Genomic DNA, 23019 nt, shown 5'->3' on the forward strand with positions numbered 1-23019 from the left:
ACTTCTAATGATATAAATCATTTCTGAAAAATTGTGATTCCACTAGATGTCCTGGGCAGTAAAAATTGTCCACTAAAGATATGTGGCTAGAAACTTTCTCCCAAATCTCATAATATGGAGTCATAATTTTCCTTCTTATTCTTGTTGTCATTTTGACCCACCTCTGACACTTTCCCCAGGACAGCACATAAAAATGGGTGAAGTCTGGAGGGTAAAAATAAAGCAGAATAGATCTTTAAGCCAGAAAAACCTCTCTGTGTATAAAAAGTTTTTTAAAAGAAATCTGTTTATAAACTGTTCCTAACTTTTCACGTTACAGTTTTTTAATATATGCACTTCTTCTTCCATTTTAGGGCTCCCCTGGTGGCTCAGATGGTAAACAATCTGCCTGCAGTGCAGGAGACCTGGGTTCAATCCCTGGGTTGGGATGATTCCTTGGAGAAGGGAATGGCAATCTACTCCAGTATTCTTGCCTGGAGAATCCCATGGACGGAAGAGCCTGGCGAGCTACAGTCCATGGGGGTCACAGAGTTTGACACGACTGAGTGACTAACACATTTCACTTCCTAAATTTTTTACTCATGTATTTTTGACCGTGCTGGGTCTTCGTTGCTGCTCAAGAGCTTTCTCTAGTTGCAGCGAGCAGGGGCTGCTCTTTGGTGTGGTGCACAGGCTTCTCACTGCAGTGACCTCTCTTATTGTGGAGCACAGGCTCTAGGGCATGCAGGCTTCAGTAGTTACAACACAGGTTTAGTAGTTGGGGTGAATGGGCTTAGTTGCTCCATGGCATATGGAATCTTCCCAGAGCAGGGATCAAACCCACGCCCCCTGCGTTGGCAGGTGGATTCTTATCCACTGCGCCACCAGGGAAGTCCCCTTATTTTTTAAACAATATTTATTTATTTGGCTGCATTGGGTCTTAGTTGCAGCAGGTGGATTCTCTAGTTGTGGAGCATGGGCTTAGTTGCTCCTCAGCGTGTGGGACGTTAGTTCCCCAACCAGCAACCAACCCATGTCCCATGCATAGCAAGGCAGATTCTTAACCACTAGACCACCAGGGAAGTCCCTCTCCTTCCCTTTTAAAAGTTTCCCGTCTTCTACTTTTCCCTGGGGACAGCAGCTTTGTCTGTCCTTCTAGGTTGACTTTGCAAAGCCACAGAAAATAGTTATCACAAATTCAGTTTATTTTGTGTATATTCTGAATCCTTTTTCAAGAGCTATTGGTACATTGGTGAGGGGTCTACTCACCTGATGGGCTAAATGCTTACAATGAGGATGCCAAGTTTAGCCATCACATTCACTCATTCAAGATGATGAGTTCTCACAGCCCCTTCCTTGATGAATGCAATGACCTACCGGCTCCTAAACGATTGCTCAGAGAGACTGGCAAGTTTATTGGTGGCTCACCAATGCCAAAATCAACACTGGCCTGGCAGTGGGCATGTCAGTCGACCCAAGGGGGAGATGGGACCCCTCCAAACTCTGCACCAGACACCGTCTTCAGATGCACCCACTCCCTTTTCACACAGGCGGGGCTGGATTCAGAGACACAGGGGAACTGCTAAGAAGAGAAATGTGCTCTCATTCCTAGATGGGAATTTCTGAAAGCCTGGATACAGTGACTCCAAGAGCTATCTGCATCTACTCAATCCTTCAATCATGGTCACTTACCAACGATCAATTAGCCAGACTTATTGATCCTTATCTCACACACGAAATAAGGGCAAACCTGGAATTCCTGAAATGCTTTATCTGCATCAGTTGAGATGATCATGTGGTTTTTTATTTCATTCTTTTAATGTATAATAGTATGTTACATTGATTGATTGATTTTCCTATGTTGAACTGTTTTGGTGTTGGTTTAGTTACTAAGTCACGTGGGACACTTGTGACCCTGTGGACTGTAGCTGGCCAGGCTCCTCTGTCCCTAGGATTTCCCAGACAAGAATACTGGAGTAGGTTGCTATTTCCTTCTCCAGGGGACATTCCCAACCCAGGAATCGAACCCACGTCTCTTGCATTGGAGGAGGATTCTTTACCTCTGCACCAGGGAGCCACCAGGGAAGCCCGAACTGTTCTAACTTCCAGGAATAAATCCCACTTGGTCTAGTGTATAATCCTTTTAATAGGATTATATTCCGTTTCCTAGCATTTTGTTGAGGAATTTTGCATTTATTTTTTTGCATTTATATGGACAAGTGATATTGCTCTGTAGTTTTCTTACAGTGTCTCTATCTGGCTTTGGTATCAGGGTAATACTGGTCTTTTAAAATGAGTTAGGAAGTTTTCCCTCCTCTTCAATTTTTCATTGTTTCATTTTCATATATTTGTGCATTTTCCAATTTTCTGTTATAAATTTCTAGTTTCATTCCAACGTGATCAGGAAAGATACTTTATATGATTTTAACCTTTTTCAATGTATTCAGGAGTTGTTTTGTGGCCGACATATGGTCTATCCTGGAGAATATTACATACGAAATTGATAAGAATGTATTTTCTGCTGTTGTTGGGTGGCATGTTCTGTATAAGTTTGTTAGGTCTAATTAGCTTATAGCAGGGAAGTATTCTATTTTTTATTGATTATCTAGTCTTATCTATTATTTAAACTTGGATATTAAAGTTTCCAAGTATTATTGTAGAACTATTTCTTCATTCAAGTCTGTCCATTATTGGTTCATATATTTGGGGGCTCTGCTGCTGTGTACATATGTGTTTATGACCGTTATGTCCTCTTTCTGTACTGAAATTCTTATCAGTGTATGTGCTTCCTTGTCTCTTGTAAACATTTTTACCTGAAATCTGTTTTTTAGCCATTCCAGCTATATTATTTCGGTGAATATTTGCATGGAATACCTTCTTCCATTGTTTTACTTTCAACCTCTTTGTATCCTTTTGCCCTGAGTCCTTGTAGACAGCAAAGAGATCCTTTCTTTCTATCCAGTTTGCTACTTTGCGCCTTTTAATGAGCATCTAATTCATTTACATTTAATGTGATTACTGACCAGGAAGACTTTACTAATGCCATCTAACTATTTGTTTCCACTTATATATTTTTTATCCCTCAGTTCGTCCATTACTACTTTTCTTTGGGAGTTCTTTGGTTTTCTGCAATGTTACGTTTTGATTGCACCTTCATACCTTTTTCTGTATTTTTAAATTTTCTTCATATTTACCTCGAGGCTCGCAATTAAGATGTTAAACTTATAACAACCTAAAGTACCAACTTAGTTTCAATAGCATACAAACACACTGCTCATATATTAATACATCTTTATCCCTCCCCTTTTATGTTGTTATTATCCTAGATTACATCTATGGACACTGCATGCCTATTAACATAGATTGTTATAAATCTTGTCACAAACATTTGTTATAAATCTATTACATAGATTGTTTTACCCACTTGTCTTCTAAATCATACTAGAAAAAGAGGAAAGTCACAAACCAAACCAAAATGACAATAACATTGGCTTCTAGATTTACCTATATAGTCACCTTTCCCAGCGTTCTTTATTTTTTCCTTATGGCTTTGAGTTACTGTCTAGTATTCCTTCATTTCACTCTGAAGCACTCTCTTTAGTATTTCTATCAGGGCAGATCTCTTAGCTTATGTTTACCCAGAAATGTCTTGATTTCCCCTCCATCATCAAAGAATAGTTTTGTTAGATACAGAATTCTTGGGGGACAGTACTTTTTTTTTAGGACTTCAGTTATGTCATATCTCTGCTTCGTGCTTCCAAGATGTTTGTGTTGAAGTCAGCCATTAATCTTATTGAGGATCCCTTGTACATAATGAGTCGCTTCTCTCTTTGATGCTCACAAGATTCTCTTTGTCTTTTGGTTTCAACAATTTGACTATAAGGTGCTTTAGCGTGGCTCTCTTCCATTTACCCAGCCCGGAGTTTGTAGAGCATCTTGAATGTGAATAATCATCAGATTTGGGAAGCTTTATTAGAGCATTGCTTCCTGACATTTTTGGTCTCTTGCTCGCTTCTCCTTCTGGGACTTCTAAGGTGTATTAATGTATGCTGGTATTCTTGATGGTGTCTCATGGTCTCTTGTGCTCCGTTTATTCATTTCATCTTTTCCTCTCTCCTTCTCAGACTGGATTATTTCAAATGTCCCAGGTCAAAGTTAAGGATCCTTAATTCTGTCTGCTCAAATCTGCTGTCAAATCCCTCCAGTGAGTTTTTCATTTCAGTTACTGTACTTTTCAACTTCAGATTTCTATTTGGCTCTTTTTTATAATTTTATTTGCTTATTGATATTCCTACTTTGTTCAAACCTTGTTTTCCTGGTTTCTGCAAGTTATTTGTCTATCATTCCCTTTACTCATTAAACATACGGAAGACAGTTAATTTAATATCTTTGATGAATAATTCCAATTTTTAGGCTTCCTCAGGGATGAGTTCTATCCATTTCTTTTTTTTTTCACCCTGTGAAGGGGCCATTCTATCCTGTTTATTTGTATGTTCTGTAAAATTTTTTGTTGAGAGCTAAACACGCTGAGTATTATATTTTGATAAATTTGGAAATCTACCTCTCCCAGTCCTCAGGGATGGCCAGTTTCTGCTTTCAAGGGCTACAGCCTTAGCTGGGCTAAGGCTTAGTTTGGCCTCTCTGAACTGTTCCGGCAAAGTGTGTATTCCTTACTGTGTCTGGGTTCCGAGTTTCCAGCTCCCTGTGTCTGCTGTCACTCAGTGACCTGACAAAGCTAGCCTTAAGTGTCTGTATTTCCAAAGGAGAAAAACAAAAACACCATCTCTTTCATCCTTGACAGAGTTTCTTGGAAGCCTCTTCAGGTCATGAAAGGGAAACGACTACAAGCCTCAGTGCCAGCCCTCAGTGATCAAAGGCAGTGATCAACATACACTCAAGTTTTTGAAGGAAAAGGTTCCCAATTGCCCATTCTGGCACCAGCAAGCACACTGAGAATGTGGGCTGCCAACCACCTGGGTACCTGCCATGGGGCTGGAGGGTGGAGAATGGTAGACTCTACATGGAACACTGAAATTCACTAAAATGTATTAGGCTCTTCAGGACAATGCAAGTGTTCAATTGATATCTTATGACTTTCATACATTGGAGAAGGCAATGGCACCCCACTCCAGTACTCTTGCCTGGAGAATCCCATGGATGGAGGAGCCTAGTAGGCTGCAGTCCATGGGGTCGCTAGGGGTCGGACACGACTGGAGGGACTTCACTTTCACTTTTCACTTTCATTCATTGGAGAAGGAAATGGCAGCCCACTCCAGTGTTCTTGCCTGGAGAATCCCAGGGACGGGGGAGCCTGGTGGGCTGCCGTCTATGGGGTCGCACAGAGTCAGACATGACTGAAGCGACTTAGCAGCAGCAGCAGCTCCAAATTAGTTGCTTAAGATAGCTCTTCCCAGCTCAGGTGTAGCTTTGGTTAAGAGATGTATTCCTAGAACTTCCTACCCCCACCATCTTCTATCTGCTGCTGCTGCTAAGTCGCTTCAGTCGTGTCCAACTCTGTGCAACCCCATAGACGGGAGCCCAGCAGGCTCCCTCGTCCCTGGAATTCTCCAGGTAAGAACACTGGAGTGGGTTGCCATTTCCTTCTCCAATGCAGGAAAATGAAAAGTGAAAGTGAAGTCCCTCAGTCGTGTCCAACTCTTCATGACCCCAGGGACTGCAGCCCACCAGGCTCCTCTGTCCATGGAATTTTCCAGGCAAGAATACTGGAGTGGGTTGCCATTGCCTTCTCCAATCTTCTACCTAGGCCTTGGTTTTTCTCAAATGTTACAGGGGAGCTTGGAAGAGATCAATAAGTACCAGACTAGAATCACCTGGAGAGCTATAATAATTACTTAAGCAAACATCTCATCCCACCCCAAGTAACCTGATCACTTGTCTCTTTTTTAATGATCTCCCAGGAGATTCTCATGCTCAGTTAGGGTCCTGGGAGAAAGTCTGTCTCAGCCTCAAGGCCTTGCCATCTCTAACACGTGCAGAAGTCACCCGGGGACCTCATCCAGACTGGTGTGACACAGCGGGTCCAAGCTGGGGTCTGACACTGCACTTCCAATGCTCCCAGATGGTGGCCCTGCACTGCTACATGGGACCTTCTTCAGGGAGCAGAATCCTTTCAGCTGTTTATTTTCTATGTTTTGCTTAATTTCTTGAGATTCTGGCATCCAGGGAACCTGTTTTAGCCTCAAGGCAAAGCACTTTTTTTTCTCATCAAAGCAGCGGGGACACGTTATCTGGGAGACCACCACAGATAAGCATGAGATTCTACAAACACAGCCTGACCATTTCACATGGGAGGGATACCTACCAAACAATTTAGCCAAATGTTCATCTCGCTTATTTGAACTCAGTGCAAAGTCGGTTTCTCTTGAGCTCTTTCGTGAAGGATAACCTATGGGAAAATAAAGCTTAGCTGTGAGTCAATCTTTTGCTGGATCTGTGTGTGATTCTTTTGAAATCGACACTCTCTTGGATGGTATTCTGAGAGGAGCATCCTGCACTTGGCCTGCTCTAGAGGGAGAGCACTGGACTTGGGTTCTGGTATGACATTTGAAGACTGTTTGACCTTGGACAGTGAAGTTCTGTGGCATTTGACTTTCTCATCTGAGGCTGGAGGGAAAGATGTGGACCACAGGAGGGCTGTGGGAAGGAGGAGGAAATACACCGATGTGACCGTCAGACTCAGGGTGCTCGCCCCTCATCCCAACTCAGTGCTATTATCTGTGATGGACGACAGTAAACAGAGCTGGTTCCAAGCAAGGGTATGCTCAGTGCTCAGCTGTAGGAGGAAGGGAGGCAGATGGACACACGTCTCAGTGGCTCTTCAACCAAAACTCTCCCCTCCACAGGCAATAAGGCCAACAGTCAGTGTCTGACCATTCTGGAAATGTGATGCTTTCTTGCTTTGGAAGAACGAAAACAATCCTGCTGCATCCTCTGTACTAAACCTCACTGTAGGTTTACACTTAGGAGGGGCCTGGGGGCCTGAGGTCATCCAGACTTGACTTGTTTGATAAACACAAGGAATTCCTGAAGTTGTCATTTGGGATTGAAAAAAATGAAGTTGCAAACAGTGATGGACTGGGTCAGCCATCTCCCCTAAGACAGCATGGATGGGTGTTAAGACTTCTACTGACCCACATGTGGCTACATCAAGGACATGAGCTAATTGTGCCAAAAGACTATAGCAACCTGTGGAGATTTTGAGCTATATTATCAAGCTTTTTTAATGAAGGTTGTGATGTCTCAGGGTCTGAACACATTTTCTTGATTCAAGATCAAGGTCAATCCTTTTCTTTGGCCCCTGTGGAGAGGGCAAACCTATCAGGGAGGCTATATTTGTGCCCTCATGAAGGTGTTTCAGGCCACAGAAGCCATCTATTCTGAATGCCGCAGAGCATTCATGAAGTGTCTGCAAGAATATGAACTTTTAACTCAAAACCAGCGATAACACCAGTTTTCTTATGGTTTCCTCATAATCTGCATAGCCATTGAGTAATCTGTGCACATGGCAACTTTCAACTCTACAAAGAAATAATCAATAGGAAGGCCTACCTCATGCATGCCAAATGATTAAAGTATGACTACTATGATCCAGTGAATGACAAATGCCCATATCTCTGTTCATGAGACACTGGTGATTACTAGGAATAGACACACTCAAGCACTTTCTAAAATGTGTTTAACACACAGTGTCAGTCAATGGCATAATAAGATATTGTGCGGGACACACCATCACTATTACACAGTACAAATTCATTGATTTAATCATGTGGTTTATAAAATGCACCAGGAGGGGTGTTAGTTATAAAACAGGTTTGCCAACAGCTTTGCAATTTCAACATGGCATGCATGCCTGGCTTATTCCAATAAATATTACCTAAGTTTAATATTATCCTAATGCACACAGTGTCACCTTAAAGGATTTCTCAGTCCCTTGTCTGATTTGGGCTAATGTCCATGTTCTGGGCATTTGTGACCAGCTTCTTTCCCTCAGCTTTCGCATTTGAGCATCAGTGTGAACAGAGAAATCAGCTTGGCTTCTCAGTGCAAATGTTTTCCAGTGGCTACAATGGGGGCAGTGATGGGAAGGGATGTGGGAGGGCTTCCTTCTCAGAAGCCAGTGAGTGGAGCACATGCGCCCTAAACTATGAAGGGCTGCTGAATAGAGTCATTACAAATTCTACCAGAAATAAAGGACACCACTAGAAAGTCTAGTTCCTGTCCCCTGAACAGCCTCCAGAGTGAGAGAACCTGTCTGACTTTTAAACTTCAGGGATCACCCCTAAATACAAGGCGATTCATACTTAAGACCATAAATTCCATAGGCAGCAATTCTTTCTTCCGTATCTCAATTTGTTTTTGCCCCATACCTACCCGGTTTAAGGAATGCTAAAATGCTAGAGGAGTAAAAATAATACAATACAGGCACACCTTGAGACATTGCAGGTTGAATTATTCCAGACCACTTCAATAAAGCTAATGTAATAATAAAGCGAGTCACCAGGATTTTTTTCCAGTGTGTGTAAAAGTTATGTCTTCACTGTAATCCATTAAGTGTGCAGTAGCATTGTCTAAGAAAATCATGCACTTAATTTTAAAAAACTTCATTGCTAAAAAATACTAACCATCATCTGAGCCTTCAATGAGTTGTAGTAATAATATAAAAGACCACTGATTACAGACCACCATAACAGATACAATCATAATGAAAAAGTTTGAGATATCGTGACAATTACCAAAATGTGATGCAGAGACACTAAATGGGCTCGTGCTGTTGGGGAAAATGGCACCAAGAGACATGATCAATGAAGAGTTGCCACAAGCCTTCAATCTGTAAAAACACAGTATGTGCCAAAAGCAGTAAAGCACAGCGCAATAATAAGAGGTCTGGCCGGTACATCAGCCTTTAGAAATGTGTGTACTTAGAGTTTTAAAGACATATACTTGCTTTCTTGCATGTCTCTCTTTGTAATTGATCTGTCTGCTGTTCTTCTTGTTTCTTCTAATGGAACTTTGGAAAACACTTGCAGTAGAATTTCATCTCAAGTGAAGCAAAGAAAGGTATGTTAATACCAGTAATCTGGGATTAGCATATTCTGTTCTGTAAGTACCTCAAGTAGTCTACAAATATGGTGAATAAATGATGCAAATGCAACACAATGCCTTGTCTTAAAAAGGGGAACTTGGTCTATCTAAAGCATTTCTGAATCATTGTGATTACACTAGATGGTTGATTCAGGAAACACTATCCTCTGTAAATATGCAACTACAAATTTTGCCCCGGATTTCATTATATTTAATGTCATAGTTTTTCTTCTTGCTCCTGCTGCTGCCGTTCTCCCCTCCTCCAAGACTGTCCCCAAGCTGTCCCTTTATAAGAACAAACTCTTCCCTGTTTCCACAAGATACACATCATTTTCTGCCACTGAAACCTAATGCCTCTCCCAGAAACCTTCTCACAGTGAGACCCTTTTTGGCACAGACCTAGAAGCAAATCCTGATTTTATTGTTTACCAAGATGTGATCCTGGGCAAATAACTCCACCTCTCTGAGCTTCTATTCCTTCACTGGAAGGATGGGCACATGATCACTTAATACATAGAATGTTTGTGAAAAGTAAATAAAACGATGTTTGTAAAAGCACTTAACACACAGTGCCAGTGTGAGGACCATGCAACAAAGCCCAAGTATTTGGAAACTACTGATCATCATCTTACTTATAAGAACCCCCAGGGCTTCCCTGGTGGCTAAGTGGTAAAGAACCCACCTGCTAATGCAGGAGACACAGGTTCGATCCTTGATCTGGGAAGATCCCACATGCCGCAGAGCAACTAAGCCCATGTACCACAACTACCGAGCCAGTGCTCTAGAGCCCGGGAACCACAGCTACTGAGCCTAGGTGCCACAACCAACGAAGCCCGCACACCCTAGAGTCTGTGCTCCGCAACTAGAGAAGCCACTGCAAAGAGAAGCCTGCACGTCACAGCTATAGAGTAATCCCACTCTCCACAACTAAAGAAAAGCCCACACAGCAACGAAGACCCAGCACAGGCAAAAATCAATCAATAAAACTTAAAAAAAAAAAAAAAAAAAGACCCCCCCCTTGCCCAGATCAGCTAGTATTAATTGCTTGCTTTCTGCTCATTGGAACCCTGTGCAAGTGGAATGATATGCAGGAAGAAGAAAGACATAAAACACAAAGAAAACAAAGATGTTAGTATGTGACAGAAAAAAGAGATATCTGCCACAGATTCCACAGCATTCCATCACCAGCCACTTTCACCTCCTTTCATGCCTAATTATGATTAGAGCCAAAGGAACCAGACCTCAGAAAAACACTTCCTTTCCACCCTCCCTGGCAGGAGGGAGGGCAGTGGGACATGCACATCTCCTCCAAAGACCCCTGGGACCCTGGAAGACTCTTAGACCTTCAGATGGATGCAAAGGTAATGCTGGGGCTGCACTTCCACACTCCTTTACCTCCTGTCCTGGGAGCAGATATGGGCAGAGGACCTGACTGGATTTTTTTCCCAAGGAAGGCACACAGATGACCAACAGACATGTGAAAAGATGCTCAACATCACTAAGCGTCAGTGAAATGCACATCAAAGCCACAATGAGATATCACTTCAACGTGTCAGAATAGCTATTGTCAAAAAGACAACAAGGGCTTCCCTGGTGGTTCAGTGGTAAAGAATCCGCCTGCCAATGCAGGAGACACGAGTTTGACCCCTGGTCGGGGAAGATTTCACATACCACGGAGCAACTAAGCCCGTGTGCCACAACTACTGAGCATGTGCTCTAGAGCCTGGGAGCTGCAACCACTGAGCCCACGTAGGCAACTGCTGAAGCCTGAAAGCTCTGGAGCCCGTGCTATGCCACAGTGAGAAGTCCCTGCTCACAGCTAGAGAGTAGCCCCTGCTTGCCATAACTAGAGAAACGTCTGCACGCAGCAACAAAGATCCAACACAGCCAAATAAATAAGACAACAAACAGCAAGTGTCAGCAAGGACGTGGAGAAAAGGACCCTCATACACTGTTGATGGGAAAGTAAATTTGTGTAGTCACTACAGAAAAAAGTATGGGAAAAAATTAAAAACAGAACTACCATACAATCCAGCAACTCCACACTTGGGTATTGATCCAAAGAAAACAAAAGCACTAATGAGAAAAGATAAATGCACCCCTATGTTCATTGTCAAGACATGGAGACAACCTAAGTGCCGATCAGTAGATAAATGGATAAAGAAGGTATAGTGTGTGTGCATACATATATACAGATTGTGCTCAGTCACTCAGTCGTGGCCAGCTCTTCAAGACCCCATGGACTATAGCCCGCCAGGTTCCTCTGTCCATGGAATGTCCCAGGCAAGAATATTGGAGTGGGTTGCCGTTCCCTTCTCCGGGGATCTTCACGACACAGGGACGGAACCTGTCTCCTGAATCTCTTGCATTGGCAGGCAGATTCTCTACCACAGAGCCACCTGGGAAGTCCAAGAGTTCTCATGAAGAGAAAAAAAATTTTTTTCTACCTCTTTAATTTTGTATTTATGAAATGATGGATGTTCACTAAACTTATGATAATCACTTCATGATGCATGTAAATCAAATAATTATGCTCTATACCTTAAACTTATACAGCGCTATGTGTCAATTATATCTCCATAAAAGTGGAAATGACATAAAGTGAAATGAAATACAACCTAACTTTACATATCAAGAAACTAGAAAAGGGGAATCCCCTGGCAGTCCACTGGTTAGGAGTTAGCCCTTCACTGCCAGGGGCCCAGGTTCAATCCCCAGTCAGGGAACTAAGATCTGTAAGCCACATGGCACAGCCAAAATAGTTTTAAATAATAATTTAAAAAAAATGTTTTAAGTTACTAGAAAAAGAAGAACAAGGTAAGCCCAAAGTTAGAAGAAGAAAGGAAATAACAAAGATTACAGCAGAAGTAAATGAAATAGATACCAGAAAAATAACAGAAAATTTTACCAGAAATAGGAGTCAGTTTGGTGAAAAGATAAACAAAACTGACAAACCTCTGGCTAACCCAACCAAGAAAAACAGAGAAGACTCAAGATCAAAAAAGAGGAGACATTACTACTAATGTAGTAATTACTACTAATACAACAGAAATGCAAAGAATAATAGGAAATCTCTATGAACAATATATATCAACTGGAACGTAGAAGAAATGGATAAATTCCTAGCAATAAACTTACTAAGACTGAATCATGAAAAAAATAGAAAATCTGAATAGACCAAATAATGAATAAGGAGACTGAATCAGTAATCAAAACCTTTCCAACAAAGGAAAGCCCAGGACCAGATGGCTTCACTGTTGAATTTTACCAAACAAGGAAGAAATAATGCCAATCCTCCTCAAAATATTACAAAAAATTTAAGAGGCAGGAACCCTCCCAAACTTATGTTATGAGGCTAGCATTATTCTGATACCAAAGCCAGATAAGAATACTACAAAACAAAAACAAAACTATAGACCAGTATCACTGATGAATGAATACAAATGTCAAATTCTCAGCAAAATATTAAACTGAATTCAATGGCAAATGAAAAGGATCAAGCAAGGGGATTAAGTGGGATTTATCCCTGAGATGCAAGGATAGTTCAACATATGTAAATCAATAAACATGATATATTATGCTAATAGAATCAAAGACAAAAATTGCATGATCATCTCAACAGATACAGAAAAACCACTTGAAAAAACACATCATCATCCCACAATAAAAACACTCACCAAATTGTGTATGGAAGGAACATATCTCAACATTATAAAAGCTCTATGTGGCAAACACATAGCTAATACCATATTCAACCATGAAACGTTGAAAACATTTCCTCTAAGATTAAGAACAAGACAAAGGTGGCCACTCTTATCGTGCCTACTCAACATAGTACTGGAAGTCTAACCAGAGCAACCAGGCGAGAAATAGAAACAAAAGGCATCCAAATCATAGAAGAAAAAGTAAAATTATCTCCTTTTTCACAGTTGACAGGTGGTGCTAGTGATAACCTGCCTGTCAATGCATCTGTGAGAGACACAGATTGGATCCCTGGGTTGGAAAGATCCCCTGGAGGAGGGCATGGTAATCCACTCCAGTATGTTTCCCTGAGAATCCCATGGACAGAGGAGACAGGCAGGCTACAGTCCTCAGGGTTGTAAAGAACTGGACATGACTGAAGCGATTTAGCATGCATGATCATATACAGAAAAATTCTAAAGACTCCACGTATACACACACACAATTGTTAGAACTAATCAACAAATTCAATACAGTTGCAGGATACAAAATCAACATTATGTTGCATTTCAGTACACTGACAATGAAATATCTGAAAAAGAAATATAGAAAAAAGTCTCATTCACAACAGCATCACAGACAATAAAACATTTAGGAATAAATGAACCAAGAAGGTAAAAGATCTATCTATACAGTGAATAGTACAAGATTTTGATGAAATAAATTTAAAGACACAAACAAATTGACATATATCCTGTGTTGATGGATGAGAAGTATTAACATTATTAAATTGTCCACACAACCCTAAGCCATTTATAGATTCAATGCAAGCCCTATCAAAATTCCAGTGGCATTTTTTCACAATCCTAAAATTCATTTGGAACCATAGAAGCTCTCAAATAGCGAAAACAATCCTGAGAAGTAAGACCAAAGCTAGAGGCATCACACTTTCTGATTTCAAACTACACTATAAAGCTCTAGCAATCAAAACAGTATGGTACTATTATACATATTGACACAGAGACCAATGGAACAGAATCAAGAGCCAAAATAAACCCTAGCGTATACAGTCATCTCATATTTGACAAGGGAGCCAAGGAAAAGACAGTCCTTTAATAAATGGTGTTGAGAAAACTGGATAATCACACGCAGAAGAATGAAACTTGATCACTAACACCACTCACAAAATTTGACTCAAAATGGATTAAAGACTTAAACATAAGGAACTAAAACTATATAGCTGCTAAAGAACCACAGGGCAACTAAGCGCCCATGCCAAACTAAAGAGAAGCCTGAGTGCCACGATGAAGTGCTACAGCAAATGATACTGCATGCCGCAACTAAGATCTGATGCAGGCAAAAATTCATTCATTCATTCATTCATTCATTTTTTAAAATCTAGAAGAAATCAGAGAATAAAAGTTTCTTGACATTGGTCTTGGCAACAATTTTTTGGATATATCCAAAGCATAGGCAACAAAAAAGCAAAAATTAGTAAATGAGACATCATCAAACTAAAAAGCTTCTGCACGGCAAAAGAAACCATCAAAAAAATGAAAAGGCAACCTACAGAGTGGGAGAAAATATGTGAAAATCACAGAGCTGTTAAGAGGCTAATATCCAAAATATATAAAGGATTTATACAACTCAATAGCAAAAAAAATTATCCATCTAGCTTTTAAATGGGCTGAGGAATGGGACACATTTTTCTGAAGAAGACATACAAATGATGAACAGATACATGAGACAGTGCTTGACACCACTAACCATCAGGGAAATGCAAATCAAAACCACAATGAGATGTCACCTCACACCTGTTAGAATGGCTCTCATCAAAAAGACAAGACATAACAAGTGCTGACAAGGACGTGTACAAAGGGGAATTCTTGTGCACTGTTGGTGGGAATGTAAATTGGTACAGCTGCTGTGGGAAGCAATATGGATGTTTCTCAAAAATTATAAATAGAACTATCTTAATTCAGTAATCCCACTTCTGGGTATACATCCAAAGAAAATGAGAACAGTATCTCAAGGAGATAGCTGCACTCCCATGTTCAGTTCAGTTTAGTTCAGTTCAGTCACTCAGTCGTGTCCGACTCTTTGCGACCCCATGAATCACAGCATGCCAGGCCTCCCTGTCCATCACCAACTCCCGGAGTTCACTCAGACTCACGGCCATCGAGTTGGTGATGCCATCCAGCCATCTCATCCTCTGTTGTCCCCTTCTCCTCCTGCCCCCAATCCCTCCCAGCATCAGAGTCTTTTCCAATGAGTCAACTCTTTGCATGAGGTGGCCAAAGTACTGGAGTTTCAGCTTTAGCATCACTCCTTCCAAAGAACACCCAGGGCTGATCTCCTTCCGAATGGACTGGTTGGATCTCCTTGCAGTCCAAGGGACTCTCAAGAGTCTTCTCCAACACCACAGTTCAAAAGCATCAATTCTTTGGCGCTCAGCTTTCTTCACAGTCCAACTCTCACATCCATACATGACCACAGGAAAAACCATAGCCTTGACTAGACAGACCTTTGTTGCCAAAGTAATGTCTCTGCTTTTGAATATGCTATCTAGGTTGGTCATAACTTTCCTTCCAAGGAGTAAGCGTCTTTTAATTTCATGGCTGCAGTCACCATCTGCAGTGATTTTGGAGCCCCAAAAAAGAAAGTCTGACACTGTTTCCACTGTTTCTCCATCTATTTCCCATGAAGTGATGGGACCAGATGCCATGATCTTCGTTTTCTGAATGTTGAGCTTTAAGCCAACTTTTTCACTCTCATTACAGCATTATTCACAATAGCCAAGATACGGAAACAATCTAAGTGTCTATCAGTGGATGAATGGATAAAGAAGAGGTAATATGTTTTATACACACAACACAATAGAATATTGTTCGGCTATGAGAAAGAAGGAAATCCTGCCTTTTGCAACAGCCTGAATGGATTTTTGAGGGTATTATGCTAAGTGAAATAAGTTAGATAGAAAAACAAATGCTATGTGATCTCATGTATAGGTGGAATTTAAAAGTCGAACTCACAGAAACAGAAGGTAGAATGGTGGTTGCCAGGAGTCAGGGGTGGGGGAAATGGCAAGATATAGGTCAGAGTCCAAACTTCCAGTGATAAGATGAGTATGTTTGGGGGATCTAAAATACAGTGTAGTCATTACAGTTAATCATACTATATCAGATACTTGAAAGTTGCCAAGACAGTAGATCTTAAATGTTCTCACCACAAAAAAAGAAATAGTTATTATGTGACATGATGGAAGAATTAGCTAACACTATGGTGTTACTGAATTTGCAATGTATAATGTATCAAATCATCACATTTACATCTTAAACTTACATGATACTATGTATCAGTTATAGCTCATAAAGCTGGACGTGCATAAGGTGATTGTCTGTTTATGAACCTACATGGGAAATGGCTTACTATTAGTAGCACTGTTTGGAGGTGAAATGTGGTCTAACTTCAAACTAACAAGGTCAAAATAAACATTTGAAATCTAAATTGTACAAATAGGACTTCTCCGGTGTCCCAGTGCTTAAGACTCTGCACTCCCAATGCAGGGAGCCCAGGTTCAACCCCTGGTCAGGGAACTAAATCCGTGTGCTGCAGCTGAGAGTTCGCCTGCTGTAACGCAGATGGAAGACTCCACATGCCACAGCTAAGACCCCATGCAGCCAAATAAATAGTAAATAAATTAAAAAAAAATACATATAAAATGGCTAATGTTTTAAAAAGAATAAGAAAATAAATTGGACAAATAAACTCTGTATAACATACATAGTAGGCACTGAATGAATGATAAAATATTTTAAAGCAAACAAAACAAAGAGGACAGATCTGCCTCCTGGTCTGTGTCCCTGAGCCACTCAGACACGAAGGAGAGGCATAAATACACAGAGACAAGCCCAGACACACCAACGCAGCCACCCAAGAGCAATGAGACAAGGGTCAGCAGCACATGGGAGAGGAAAGTCAGCTCAGCCAAGGCAGCAGAGGACAGACGCGAGTTTGAGTGGCCTGCAGGAGAAAGCAGTGGGCCCTGTCCGGCAGGCTGAGCTCTGAATCCAGCTGACAACAATATTTAATAAGGTCCCCCTCAAGGTCTCTCCTGTCCATAGACATAAGGTATCAGTCAGATACGGCAGCCCCTACTTAGTCCCCACAGTTATAAAGTGTTAGTACTCTTTCATAGCTACATGTTGGAAATACGTTAATTTCTCCTTCCCTTTTAAAAAAAATTTAATTGCAGTATAGCTGATTTATAATATTGTGTTAGTTTCAGGTACATAGCAAAGTGATTCAGTTATACATATTTCTTTCAGGTTCTTTTCCATATAGGTTTATTACAAAATATTGAATATAGTTCCCTGTGTGCATGCTCAGTCGCTCAGTCATATCCAACTCTTTGTGACCCCATGGACTGTAGTCCGCCAGGGCCCTTTGTCCATGGAATCCTCCAGGCAAGACTACTAGAGTGTGTTGCCATTTCCTAGTCCAATAGTTCCCTGTGCTATACAGTAAATCCTTGTTATTTATTTTAATATATATTAGTGTGTATCTGTTAATTCCATATTCCTAACTTACAGGGTGTGTATATGTACATATATGGTGTTGTCTAGTTGTTAAGTCATGTCCAACTCTTTTGCAACCCATGGACTGTAGCCCGCCAGGCTCCTCTATCCATAAGATTTTCCAGGCCAGAATACTGGAGATGGAGAGGGTTGCCATTTCCTCCTCCAGGGGATCTTCCCAACCCAGGGATTGAACCCCCCTCTCCTGCATTGGCAGGCAAATTCTTTACCGCTGAGCCATGGAGAAAGCCCTTCAATCATGGTCACAGACCATTGATCAATCAGCCAGACAGTGAAGATTTAATGAAGCTTCTGTAATAGCACACATGGGAAAAGGCCAAACTTAGAATTCCTGACATGAGACAGGAAAAACAATCCACATCTCGTGTAGACAGAAGTCCCCCTTCCCAGCTCCTAACCCAGAGGAAGCATCAACACTTACACACCTGGGAGCTCTTTCTCAGACCAGAGACGACTCTCAGTGTCCACTCATGATGACACAGCTGCCAGAGAGGAAAGATTTCTCTAGAATCTAGACGGCTTCTTTCAGCAGAGGACTGTGATTTTTAGTGTTTTTCGTCAGTCTCAGCTCTGCTAAAGATGACTTCCCTAAACCTCAGATTTTCTCTAATATTAAGTGAGAGGCTTGGAGTAGACCAGTAAGTCCCAGCACAGAATCCCTTGAAGAGCTTAGAAAACTACTCATGAAAGGGTCTCACCCCAAACCAAGGAATCTGATCACTGGAGGTGGGCCTGGGTGTCCCTTTCTACCAATCTCCCCAGAGGATTCTCATGTGCAGTAAGGGCTGAGTACCTAGAAGGAGGATTATCTTAGCCGTGGGGCCTTGCCCATCCCTGTGTGCTGTGCTCAGTTGCGTCCGACTCTCTGTGACCCCATGGACTGTAGCCCACCAGGCTCCTCTGTCCATGGGATTTTTCCAGGCAAGAATACTGGAGTGGGTTGCCATTTCCTTCTCCAGGGGATCTTCCCAACCCAGGGATTGAACTTATGTCTCCTGCTTGGCAGATGGATTCTTTCCCACTGTGCTACCTAGGGAGCCCTGCCCATCCCTAACACAAGCAAAAATCCTCTGAACAGATGGACGCAGCTGGTCTCAGCTGGGGTCTGACACTGCATTTCCAGTAGAGTTCCCTGATGGGGGCCCTGCTACTGCTACATAGACCCTTCTTTAAGGAGCACAATCCTTTCCAACTATTTATCTTCAATGATTTATTTAATTTGAGATTAAATAAATCTTGAGATTCTGACATCTAGAAAATCTGTTCTAGCCTCAAGGCAAAGCACTTTCCTTCCCATCAGAGCAGCAGCAGGGGCAGGTTATCCAGGAGACCACCACGGACAAGCATAAGACTCTTCAAATACAGCCTGACCATTTCACATGAGAGAGGTACTTACCAAAGAGTTTAGCCAGTCCTTTGTCCAAAATTTTTGAATGTGATGAAGATTCAGCATTTGAACCTGTGGGGAAAATAAGCCTCAGCTGTGAGTCAGTATTTCACTTAGGAGCTGCATGTGATTCTTTTGAAATCGTCACTCTCTGGGATGGTATTCTGAGAGGAGCATCCCGCACTTGGCCTGCTCTAGAGGGAGAGCACTGGACTTGGGTTCTGGTATGACATTTGAACACTGCATGACCTTGGGCAGTGAGGTTCCGTGGGATGTGGTTTTCTCCTCTGAGGCTGGAGGGAAAGCTACGGACCACAGGAGGGCTGTGCGGAGGGGGAGGAAATTCACCAATGTGACCTTCAGACTAAGAATGCTCACCCTTCATCCCAACTCTGTGCTATTATCTATGATGGACGACAGTAAACAGAGCTGGTTCCAAGCAAGGGTATGCTCAGTACTCAGTTGTGGGAGGAACGGAGACAAATGGACACACGTCTCAGGAGATATTCAACAAAAAGTCTCCCCTCCACAAGTAATGAGGTCAATGGGCAGTGCCTGACCATTCTGGAAATGTGATGCTTTCTTGTTTTGGAATAAAGGGAACAATCCTGCTGCATACTCTGCACTGATCCTGAGGATTTTGTATTTAGGAGGGGCTTAAGGGCCTAAGGTTATCCTAATTTGACTTGATAAATACAAGGAATTCCTGATGTTGTCATTCAGGATTGAAAAAATGAAGATGCAACCAGAGATGGACCAGGTCAGCCATCTCCCCTGGGACAGCATGAATGGGTGTTAAGACTCCTGTTGACCCACATGTGGCTACGTCAAGGACATGAATTAATGGTGCAAAAAGACTGTAACAGCCTGGGGAGATTTTGAGCTATGCGTGTGTGTGCTCAGTCCCTCAGTCATGTTCCACTCTCTGCGACCCTACAGACTGTAGCCCTCCAGGCTCCTCTGTGCATGGGATTTCTATGACAAGAATACTGGAGTAGGTTCCCATTTTCTCCTCCAGAAAATTTTCCAAAGTCAGGGATCAAACCCACGTCTCCTGCATTGCATGCAGATTCTTTACCACTGAGCCACTGTGGAAGCCCTTTGAGCACAATATCAGGCTTTTCTTTTTGGAGGTCATGATGTCTGTGACATACTTTCCTGATTCAAGGTCAGCCCCTTTTTCTGGCCCCTGCTGCTGCTGCTGCTGCTAAGTCATTTCAGTCGTGTCCAACTCTGTGTGACCCCACAGACAGCAGCCCACTAAGCTTCTCTGTCCCTGGGATTCTTCAGGCAAGAACACTGGAGTGGGTTGCCATTTCCTTCTCCAACGCATGAAAGTGAAAAGGAAAGTGAAATCGCTCAGTCGTGCCCGACTCTTAGTGACCCCATGGACCGCAGCGCACCAGGCTCCTCCGTCCATGGGATTTTCCAGGCAAGAGTACTGGAGTGGGGTGCCATCACCTTCTCCGTCTGGCCCCTAAGGAGTGGGCAAACCCATCAGGAAGGAGAAACTTGTGCTTTAATGAAAGTGTTTTAGGGCACAGTGCCCAACCCCCTGACCCCGTTCTGAGTTCCACACAGTATTTATGAAGTTTCCTCAAGAATCTGAACTTCTACCTCATGGTTTCCTCACAGTCTGAAAAGACATTGAGTAGTATGTGCACATGACAGGTCCCCACTCTGCAGGGAAATTGCTGACTAGTGGTTAATAGTGCGTGGATATGATGGCTTTTTGGTGAATGAAGGGAACAAAATTTTTCCTCTTGCTGAGACAGCTGTGAATCACTAAGAATCACTAAGGTGGAAGTGTAAGTAAGCCCATGCATTAAAATATTTGTTCACAAAAACCCTTTACAGTGACTGTAGCCACAAAGTTAAAAGATGATTGCTTCTTGGAAGGAAAGCCATGACAAACCTAGACAGTGTATTAAAAAGCAGGGACATTAAAAAATAAAAGCAGAGACATCACTTTGCCAACAAAGATCCCTATAGTCAAAGTTATGGTTTTTCCAGTAGTCATGTATGCATGTAAGAGTTGGACAGTAAAGAAGGCTGAGCGCTGAAGAACTGTTGCTTTCAAATTGTGGTGCTGGAGAAGACTCTTGAGAGTCCCTGGGACTGCAAGGAGATCAAACCAGTCAATCCTAAAGGAAATCAACCCTGAATATTCATTGGAAGGACGGATGCTGAAGCCGAAGCTCCAATACTCTGGCCACCTGATGCAAAGAGCTGGCTCATTAGAAAAGACCCTGATGCTGGGAAAGACTGAAGGCAAAAGAAGGAGCTGGCAGAGATTGAGATGGTTAGACAGTATGCGCGACTCAATGGATATAAATTTGAACAAACTAGGGGAGATGGTGGAGGACAGAGCAGCCTGGTGTGCTGCAGTCCATGGGGTCACAAAGAGCCAGACAGGACTTAATGACTGAACAACAACAAGAACAAGAGGAGTTACTATCTTCCCTTTCCTTGAATTCACCCCTGATTGACTGCTGTATAATGTACTTCTGTCCTTCATGACAGATGACACTGTTTTGTACTCTTGGTCTACTGCATTTTTGGAAAACAGTACTGTAGTTTCCTCCATCATAAGGATTGTGTCTACTGCTTTTCTCCACAGACCCAATTTCTTTACATTGAGAGAATGTCCCAGAATGTGGTCAGCCAATCAGTTTAGTAAATAGCACAAGTGCTTCCAATTGCAATAAGATCCTAAAAGTGGAGCATGGAAATCTAATGTTCACTTTGAAAAAGCCACACTCATAAGATGTTCATAACAGCACTATTCAGATAGTCAAAAGGTGGAAACAACCCAAACGTCCATCAACTGATAAATGGATCAACCAAATGGGGTAAGTCCATGCAATGGAATATCATTCAACCATAAAAAGGAATGAATTCCTGAGGCATGCTACCATGTGGATGAACCCTGAAAACGTGTTAAATGAAACAAACCAGTCACAAAAGACCATATCGTGTGTGATTCCATATACAAATACCCAGAATAGACAAATCCGTAGGACAGACAGTGGGTTAGTGGTTGCCAGGGGCTGTGGAAAATGGGGGATGGGGATTGGTAGCAAGTGGGTTTGATATTACTTTGGGGAGTGCTGAAAATGTTCTAAAATTAGATAGTGGTGGCTCACAACCCCATGAATATACACTGTAAAGGGTGTATTTTGTGTTATGTGACCAATATATCAAGCTGTTGTTTAAAGTACAGTGTGTGAATAGCCAATGGGAATTTGCTATAAAACTCAGGGAATTCAAACTCAGGCTCCAGGACAACCTAGAAAGGTGGGATGAGATGAGAAGTGGTAGACAGGCTCAAGAGGGAGAGGACAAATGTAGACTTATGGCTGATCCATGTTGCTATATGGCAGAAACCAACATAATGTTGCAATTATCCTTCAATCAAAGGTAAGTAAATTAAGGAAAAAAAATAGTGTGAAAATAATAAAAATTTAAAAAATAAAACTGTGTGTGTGTGTGTATATGAGGGGATAGACAAAACAAGATGTGACTGATTAGCACATATAGGTTCACTATATTAATACTAATCTCTCTCCTTTTGTACATGTTTGAATTTTTTGTTTGTTTGAAATTTTTCACAAGGAAAAGTTAAAATGTGCAAGTATGCTACTCTCGCACGGAGCTCTGGATTTTGAGTAATGTGCAAAGTTAGGAATACTGTTAACGTTTCTCCTTTCTCCTTGGCAAAGAATCCCTAAGATAAATCCGGGGAGGTCAAGCAGGTAGAGCGAGGAGAAACCCTGCGTTCACTCCAGCACCCATGGGAGGCAAGCGCCGTCTCCTGCCTGACTCAGGCTCACGGTGAGTCTTCACGCGCATCTCCACCTGCCACAATACACCTCGGGTGGCGCCTCTGGTCAGATGGAAAGGTGGGGGCGGGGGGGGTGGCTCTGCACCTTGCCAGTAATCCAGGAAGAGAACAAAGAAGAGGGCCTCTGCTTCCCTCTTCTTTGCCATTGTCTGTGTACCATTACAGAGGAGCAATCTCCCAAAACACTTCAGACACAACAGCCTTTAACTCCAGGATACTTCAGAACCCACAGTCTGTGACGTCACGCCCGGAAACGGAAGCAAGGGGCTGGGCAGGTGCACGGTGGGAAGGAGGGGGCGGTGTCTATGGGCCAGGACCGGAAAGGGAGAGGCCGCCATAAGGCAACAGCCTCTCCACTCACTTTCCTGGGCTCTGCACTGCCTTCCTTCATCCCCAGGCACCGCCTCCTGGAGGCAACCAGAACTCTT

General features: G+C 42.3%; 1 protein-coding gene across 1 annotated transcript in view; it reads right to left on the reverse strand.

Moving 5' to 3' along the window:
• The window catches only part of C11H2orf92 (chromosome 11 C2orf92 homolog), a 41063-nt gene extending 18326 nt beyond the window's left edge, over positions 1 to 22737 (reverse strand). The window contains exons 1-5 of the mRNA XM_086328116.1: positions 22632 to 22737; positions 18757 to 18819; positions 8941 to 9037; positions 8733 to 8767; positions 6302 to 6385 (exon numbers count right to left, since the gene is read on the reverse strand). Of these exons, the coding sequence (XP_086184242.1) occupies positions 6302 to 6385; positions 8733 to 8767; positions 8941 to 9037; positions 18757 to 18819; positions 22632 to 22737 (385 nt within the window). The remainder of the gene's footprint in view (positions 1 to 6301; positions 6386 to 8732; positions 8768 to 8940; positions 9038 to 18756; positions 18820 to 22631) is intronic.
• Positions 22738 to 23019: the final 282 nt, after the last annotated feature.

The sequence above is a fragment of the Bos grunniens genome, chromosome 11, assembly GCF_055505025.1.
Source record: "Bos grunniens cultivar Pamir isolate PY7600 chromosome 11, Bosgru_T2T1.0, whole genome shotgun sequence".
NCBI classification, from domain to species: Eukaryota; Metazoa; Chordata; class Mammalia; order Artiodactyla; family Bovidae; genus Bos; species Bos grunniens.